General features: G+C 43.2%; 1 protein-coding gene across 1 annotated transcript; it reads left to right on the plus strand.

Moving 5' to 3' along the window:
• Nucleotides 1-1073: 1073 nt before the first annotated feature.
• LOC104498401 (pantetheinase-like) lies at nt 1074-6062 on the plus strand. The gene is made up of 7 exons (XM_010141779.1): nt 1074-1294; nt 1399-1529; nt 2596-2788; nt 3093-3384; nt 3940-4313; nt 4465-4635; nt 5910-6062. Exons 1-7 carry the CDS (start codon nt 1079-1081, stop codon nt 6060-6062), a joined length of 1530 nt encoding a protein of 509 aa, XP_010140081.1. The 5' UTR covers nt 1074-1078.
• The last annotated feature ends 2379 nt before the right edge of the window (nt 6063-8441 follow it).

Raw genomic sequence — 8441 nt, forward strand, 5'->3', positions numbered from 1 at the left:
AGTGTCATCGTGTCAGAGGACACTGAAGTGCCTGAGGAGACCTTGGTGCTAATGGACAAAAATAAGACATCTGGGTGTAACTACATAGCGAAGAGGAAGATACTGTTAGAGTGAAGATTATTTGCCTTGGTTTCTTGCTGAGCAGTATATGATTAGCCAGGTTATGTTCCTTTACCCTCACAGACATACTGCTGGTTGTAACAACGGTTTTTTTATGAAGCACGCGAAACCATAATGGTAATATTCTATTTCCAAAATACTATGCAAAAATTGCTTTCCATGAGAAAAAAAAAAGTGCCTTGTATGACTAATTTCAAATTGCTTATTGTGCATAAATTGCCTTTTGTTACAAAATTTGTAAAAAACCAAATGTGTTGTTTAATACTTTCCCACAAAACAAGTGCGCAGGTTAGCTCTAGGCAGAGAGGTGAGCACAGTTCAAGGGTTATATATTGCAGTATGAAGCCGGGAGGGAGGACACTCTCCGGGCACCTGCTACAAGTGCAATGACCACTGACCACAGGCAAGAAGCACGGCAGGACCACGCGTCTCGTAACTCTAGATGAATCAGCTGTACCCGGCAGTGTGAGAGCTGCACTGCCCGCAGGTGGTCTGCCTTCAGCACTGGCTGAATTCTTAACCGAGGGCAGCCACGCAAGTAAGGTTATATGGAGCAGTGTGCCCTAACCAGGGCAGTCTGGGCATGCCCTGAGATGGGTTCGGAAGCCTGGAGAGGGATGTACAAAGGTAGTGTGCAAGTGTTCCTTCTATGGAAGCCCCTTGTAGATCAGCATTGCTTCTGACATGTTCTCTAAGCCTTTTGTTCGCCTTGTATTTAAGCCTTTTGTATTAAGCCGTTTATTCATCAGTACTGCAGGAACAAAATGAATTTCCTAGAACTGTTTATTTGAATTCTTACTATAAATAAATATCCTGGTTGTTAGCAAAACTATACAGTACCTTCCCAGATTGCTCAATAGAAGATTGTTTCCAAAGAAAATTTACTAGCGCTCACTCCTCCGCTTTATATATGGTTCCTATTCCCCATGCCCAAACCAGAAGCTGCGAGGCACCAGCCATGCTCCCTCCCCAGCCTCTCCTGCACACTGCGGTGTTTGCACTCGCAGTCCTTCAGGCCCTCGCTGCCAACACCTTCATCGCAGCTGTCTACGAGCACGCCGTCATCCTGCCCGATGCTGCCACTGCTGAGCCCGTTTCTCCCCACGATGCTTTGGCCCTGATGAACAAAAACATGGATGTCTTGGAAGGGGCCATCAAGGAAGCCGCCCAGCAGGTACTGGTGTATTGGGAGCGCTGTTTAAATTGGTGTGTTCTGCTCCTGTTGACCCTCCTGATTGCCTGGGGTGGGTGAATTCTTAACGGAGCCTGTTGTGTCAGGGCGCCCACATCATTGTGACTCCTGAAGACGGCATCTACGGCTGGCGTTTCACGAGAGAAACCATCTACCCCTACCTGGAGGATATCCCTGATCCAGCGGTGGACTGGATTCCCTGCACCGACCCCACCAGGTGATTTCTTCTGCCGTGACTTACGTGGTTTCAAACTGGTGTCTCATGGAGTCATGAGCTGCTCCCAGCAAATGCCTAAGAACTGCTGGTTTTTAAAATCTATTAAAAATGCTGAGAAATTAGATGTGTCAAAAAGAACTCTTAATTAAACAGTAATTGGAATATGCAAGGTAAAAAGCATTGAGACTGTCAATTTTCATAACTGCAAAAGGAGGAAAATTAGGAAATTTTAGGCAAAACCATTACTTTTAAAACATGTAAAACTTTATCATTTCAGATCAATTGGGAAAATCTCCTGTACGTATAAGCTAGTTTATTAGCACGTCAGATGCATAGCTTAGACGAAGGGGTCAGTCCTCAGCTCATGTGGCTGAGTGAATTCTAAGTCAAAGTGCACAAAATATTTACCTAGATCTGAAAGAAGTGACTTTTAGGAATCCAACCACTGCACAGTCTGCTGTGTTACACCGGGCTGCTCAGAATGTGTGTCAGGAGGGGACACCAAGAGGACCAAGTTCGTGTCTACGCTAAGCATCTGTGTTCTTCTCTTCCGAGGCTTTTATGTAGATAGATTTCAGCAATCCCCACCTCTGTAAATGCTGTGACCACTTTTTACTAAAGGCTTCTGGGCAGCTGCCTAAAACAGAATGGAGAGTCTTAAAATAGTCTGAAATGGTCTTTTGAAATCAAGGCTTAGATCTGCCTGAAAATTAATTTTAGATTTATTTTATGTCCTTATACTGATGTATTCTCTCCCTTGTTTTCTGAAGCTGTCCATACCTTTGTCTGTTAGCTGGGAATTATATTCATGCAGAAAATAACATTATTAAGGGTACAGGAAAGATGAACACAGGGAGACCATTTTTTAACGCTAAAAGAGACCGGCAATTTAAAATTATGTTATGAATAGAGAAGAAAAGTAACAGAAACTGTGACTTGAACTATGCCTTCTTCAGTGCCAGGGGATGTGCAGTTAGTGGAATAATAATTTTGAATGCATTTCTTTCACATCTGAACTTAAACTTCTAAAATATTTTTGGTTTTTTATTTCACCAAAAATCATCAGATTTGGTCCAGCACCAGTGCAGGAACGACTCAGCTGCATGGCCAGGAATCACTCCATCTATGTGGTTGCAAACATGGGGGACAAGAAGGCGTGTAACTCCAGCGATCCCGGCTGCCCCAGTGACGGTCGCTATCAGTACAACACGGATGTTGTCTTTGACCCAGAGGGGAAACTGGTGGCTCGTTACCACAAGGTAAGGAAGTGCTTTAGCATCAGCCTGCAATTGATGTTCATCACTATTTTCATCTCTCTGGCATCTTTCAGCTTTCCATACTTAGAAAATGTTAGCTGGTCCTCGGTACAGTTTTAGCCAAGCCAGGACTTGTGCAGGTGAGGTTTTGGCAGGGTTTAGCAGCTAGTATTGTCTGGTCATTGCTTCCAGGAGGCAGCTGGGCCACAGCCACCCTGTTTTGCAAGGGGACTGGGAGCTACAAAAGTAGCTGTTGGTAACCTTGCCTTAATTTTAGATTCTAACATGCCATTTTCTTCATGTGCAGTACAACCTGTTTAGAGGTGAAACTCAGTTTAATTACCCAAAAGAGCCAGAAGCCATCACCTTTGAGACCTCCTTTGGGAAGTTTGGCGTTTTCACATGCTTCGACATCCTCTTCCACGACCCTGCTGTGGTCCTGGTGAGCGAGTTGCAGGTGGACACCGTGCTCTTCCCGACGGCTTGGATGAATGTCCTGCCGTTTCTGACTGCGGTTGAGATCCACTCTGCCTGGGCTATGGGCATGGGCGTCAATTTGCTTTCAGCAAATACTCACAGCACCAGCTGGGCAATGACAGGTGAGTTGCATTTGGGAGAAGGGAAATTGTCTTCAGATTACTGGATTCAGAAGCAGGCAGAAAAGTTTTATAAATAGTGAAGTCAATGGAAAACAGAGTTCCAATCAGACTAAACCTCTGTTTGATGTTGTATTGAATGTAATAAACAACTTCAGGCTAGAAAAATGTTGAATGTTATGGGAGAGGTAAAATTGGAAAGTCCATGACACTTACATTTTGATAATTTAGAAGTGTGTCAAATTGCCATTTAAGGCTCAGATTCAAGATCCAATGAAGCACAAAACCTGTGCAGTTTAAATCATGTTTTTACACTATGACGGGTATTTTAGTGGTTCTGTGCTTTAAAACTCTTCCAAAATTCTCCATAACTGAAGATAGAATCACCAAAGAAGCCATCCAGTGTGGCAGGACGGGCAGCTGCACACACACACACACACACACACACACACACACACACACACACACACACACACACACACACACACACACACACACCCCCTCCGAGCCATGCTCTAGGGGACCAGCTGACGGAGGGCTGGTGGGTGTCCTTGGCAGGCAGTGGGCTGTTCACGCCAGAGGGACCTGTCGCCTACCATTACGACAGCAGGACCGAGGAGGGACGTCTTCTGCTAGCAGAGCTAAGTGCACACCCTCGCCTTTCCCCCACCTACCCCCCCGCCATCACCTGGAGCTCATATGCCACAAGCATCAAGAAATTTTCAGGAGAAAATGACACTTTTTCAGGAGCTGTCCGGAGGGATATATTCACGTTCACTGAACTCAAGCACAAAGGTGGAAATTACATGGTTTGCCAAGGAGACCTCTGCTGTCATCTGGTCTATCGGATGTCGAACAAGAGCAAAGATGAAGTTTATGTCCTGGGTGCATTTGATGGACTTCACGGTTCTCTCATAAAATACTATTGGCAGGTAATTTGTTTTGTAGGGGTGAATGTGCGTGTGTGCCCACATCCCAGTCACCCCAAAACACTTCTCTGTTGCTGCATCAGGAGAACTTGTCTGGCTCTTGACTGATGAAAGCTTAACAGCGTTTTGCCTTTCTGTATCCTCCTCCCCACAGATATGCACATTGCTCAAGTGCAGGAGCACAGACCTGAAGACATGCGGGCAGCCAGTGGAGACGGCTCAGACCAAGTTTGAGATGTTCTCCCTCAGCGGCACGTTTGGCACTAACTACGTCTTTCCAGAAGTCTTGTACAGCGGGGTGCAGCTGGCCCCCGGGGAGTTCGAGGTAATGGGACATCCTGGAGCTGTTTGACGCAAGATTTTCCAGGCTAAGGTGCTGGAAACCGATGTGGCAGAAAAGTCCCATCGAAGAACCACTTTCTTTGGTTTCTTTGGTAGACTATAACTCAAGGGGACATTTAAACAGATGGAATGAATTAATCCTTACTCATGAGACCATATAAATGCTGAGGCTAAGAATCTCTCCAGCATTTTCTTTAGCAAATATGCCTTCTCACTTCTGGTCCCAAATCTACAAAAAGCAGCTTTCAAGGAGCTATTTTCTACTGGTTTCTGCTGATGGGCATTTTAGGAGACAAAGAAATCAAATACTCTAAAAAATTGTTTTAGCAAGAAAAATTACTAATGAGTGTCATGATAAGAGCAGAGATCCTATGCAGTTAAAAATGTTAAAAGGGATTTTTGAGGGTTTTGTAGGGCATATGTTTTTATTAGAAATTTCATCATATATTTTTGCCAAAACATGTTTTCATTCATAATCCTTAGATTATGTTTCTGTAAGAGACTACATGAAAACTTAATTGATTAGGAAGAGGTATTTCATAGCTTACAAGAGACGATGAAGACAGTGAAAAAGACTTGAAAAGTTTTAGGGGAAATAAGGGTGACTTTTTTTTACAAGGTATAAAGTGGAAAAGCATTGCTCATCCTGCGTATTTGTTTTGAATGGGACTTCTGTAAAAACATACACATCAAAGGATTTATTGGTATGCTAAAATATAATTTTGATCTAATTAAAAAAAATTACATTTTCTTCACAAATAGATACATTTTTTGCCACAGTTCTTTAAGAATTGCAGTCTATGAACAAAAGTGATTTCATATTGACCTATAAAAAGTAACTAAGTAAGTGACCAGTAACTTGAAATTCTTTACTTCCATCTGGAAATTGTTTTGGGGTCTACAAATCAAAAGAGTTTTCAAATTACTGTCCTAGATTTGTATATGACCTTCATCACCATGTATGAGTAACTAACGAGAACGTAACGAATCAGTTATTATCACTCTCAGCTTCTTATAAGGCAAAGAAAACGACCTCTTTTTTCCAAAAGGAGGAAGTTTTAAAGGTCTTCAGGTCCAAGGAAATGTGGGAAGGCTATGGCAGAGCCAGAGAGAATTCTGGTTTCTTTCCTTCTCATGATTGCCCTTCAAAAGTGCTGCATCAAAACATCCAACACCCCTGGCCTACCTGCTCTGTTCCACGCAGTATTGCTACTCTGATAGTGGACTATTAGCGTCATTCTTTCTCTTTTCAACCAGGTGCTGCGTGATGGGCGTTTGAAAAGCAAGCATGGCACATCAAAACCGCTCGTGACAGCAACACTTTTCGGAAGGCTTTATGAAAAGGACCTGCCGCATCCTCTGCGAAACCCCCCACAACCCAGCTCTTCGGGTGTTAAACAGTCACCATAGACAGGAGGGGAATTCCTTCAGTGATCCACCTCCTCGTGAGCTGTGCCAGTTACCCTGTATCACGCCTGTTCTGCAGTCCTCCACTGTGGTAGTTGGGTTTGTTTAGGGGGAAGCGATGTGATCACTCTCTTCTGTTTATCTTTTCAATAGCACTTGAGCCACTGCAGTTATTTCTTAGTATGAATGTTCTGTCCCATGAAGTTTTTAATTAGAAATTATTTTTTTCCTGGAAGATACTGTGTAGCTTGCCAGGATCACACTAGAAAGATAACTGATACTGAAAAGTGTGAAAGGTAAAGTTTGCCAGTTTGCCGCAGAACAAATCTTCTCCAAGGAAGCCTTTCTGTCCCGTTTGCCCCTTCCTGTTTTCCAGACTCTATAAGCACCAAGTGTCCACATTTCTCAGCCTTACACACGAGTCAATAGGGCCTCCCAATACTCAATGGGCCTGGGACACATTCTGACCAAGGGACTGTACAATGAAGAGAAAACCAGATTGGAAATGTTTCTAGGTGCAACCTTAAAGGGAGAAAGGGATCCTCCACACAGGCGCTGGGTCTGGCTGAGCTCCATGGAGCATCTTCAGTTCTGCACCACCTCTGAGCTTGCACTGCTTTGTGCATGACAGATGTGTGCTGCGTTCGGTGCATTTCAGATCGGAATTGCCATGTAAACATAGTGTGCCAACGCCTTCTCCCGGGTATTTGGAAAATTTCTTCAAAACTATGCAGACGTAGGAAATAGGCAATGTTTTAGTACCTGAAATACATTTTACCATGTAGTGTGAGAAACGGAGATGGCTGAACACCTGCCTGCCAACAGGAGGGAGTGAATGATTTCCTTGCTTTGATTGCTTGCATGCACAGCTTTTGTTTTCCCGATTAAACTGTCTTTATCTCAACCCATAGGTTGTCTCACTTTTACCCGTCCAAAGCTCATCCCCATCTCACTGGAGGGAGATGATGAGTGAGCAGCTGTCAGGGACTTAGCTGCTGGCTGGGGTTAAACCACAACAGGTAAAATATCCTTCTATAATTTGGCCTAGAACTGCTCATATAGTCAAGAAAATGAAAGAGGAACCGCTACTGGAGAGGCACGGGAGTGTAATTTCACTTTGGTTTTTGCTGTCACATTCAATCACTTGATTAAAATCTTTTCACTGGTTGGCATCAATAGCTTTACTTGCTAATCCACAAAAAAAGATGAATCTGGGGTCATTTTAGAGAGAAATGCCTCACAGATGTACCAGTGGCACTCTTCAACAAATACTTTGCAGGTTGCTGGTACCCTAAATCCTAAATATTTAATGTACTCCAAATGGATGAGGAATTTAGAGGTATCTTTCTGAAACTGAAGAGGGGAGACCTGGATTGAAGAGAATTGTAGACATTCAGTTTATTATTACTAGGTTTATCTTTCTCCTATTAGGTTAAACTTCCTCCAAATATCTGTAACAGGTATTAGTGGAGTCAGTGAGAGTTCATTAGGGCTAATGAAATTGAGCTCCTGGGGAGATAACTAAATTACAAAGAATTTTTTTTTTTTATTCAAGAGTAGATTCTGTACTATTTTGTACCATGTGAATCACCCTTGTGATTCAGGCTGTGATAATGGAACACAAAAATCTCTCACATATTGTTTGCTGGCATTTCTGAAGTATGGAACACATGCAAAAATGACAGCCTGAGGTTGTTAGAGCTGGAAGTGAGGAGGATACAGCTGGTATTGCTAGCTAAGTAGCTTATAGGATATCAGGAAAGGACTCTTGAACCTCATCCCTTAGGGATGCAGAAGTCCAGGATTCTTTGAAAACGACACGGTATCCAAATTTGAAGAATGATTGACCTGTAGTTTTCAATATTTGCTGCACAGCTTTGCTCTCCTAGAGGATGAGGTTGCCATACAATGGATGACTGAGCAGGTTATTGATCTCTTTCTCATTCCTGATGATAAAGCAGAGGATGAAGTTATATGGACTGTTGCAGCAGCCTCAGAATTACGCCATCATTTTAATGTGCAAGAATCATGAACCCTGCTTTCGGGTAAGGGTTGCCTGGAAGGAGTAGTGCAAAACCGACTGGATCTCCAGCTGGGGAACTTGGTGGTCACTAGATCCAGTTCAGTGTTAGGAAATGTGAGGTTTTGTAGTAAAGGCCACTTTTAAATGATGCAAATTACAGAAACACTCAGAATGCAGAAGCAGAGAGATAACGAATGAATGATTGATGCAACAAATCACGTTAATCTAGAACAGTTCCTGTTGAATTCACGGAATATTAACCAGCTACTTCCTTACTTTCCTACCTGCTAGGTGGGAGTTAGAAGAGAGAGAAGGTTAGCTCATCTTCAGGAAAAAAAAAAGGTGGGGGGCCTCTCCTA

The sequence above is a fragment of the Buceros rhinoceros genome, unplaced genomic scaffold, assembly GCF_000710305.1.
Source record: "Buceros rhinoceros silvestris isolate BGI_N320 unplaced genomic scaffold, ASM71030v1 scaffold14700, whole genome shotgun sequence".
Taxonomy (NCBI): Eukaryota; Metazoa; Chordata; class Aves; order Bucerotiformes; family Bucerotidae; genus Buceros; species Buceros rhinoceros.

What these genes read in the sequence shown, in the direction of transcription:
- LOC104498401 (XM_010141779.1), top strand. Translation starts at nt 1,079, where the DNA reads ATGCTCCCTCCCCAGCCTCTCCTGCACACTGCGGTGTTTGCACTCGCA. An exon ending in TCAAGGAAGCCGCCCAGCAG is followed by an intron (nt 1,295 to 1,398) that starts GTACTGGTGTAT and finishes CTGTTGTGTCAG; the next exon opens with GGCGCCCACATCATTGTGAC. An exon ending in TCATAAAATACTATTGGCAG is followed by an intron (nt 4,314 to 4,464) that starts GTAATTTGTTTT and finishes TCCTCCCCACAG; the next exon opens with ATATGCACATTGCTCAAGTG.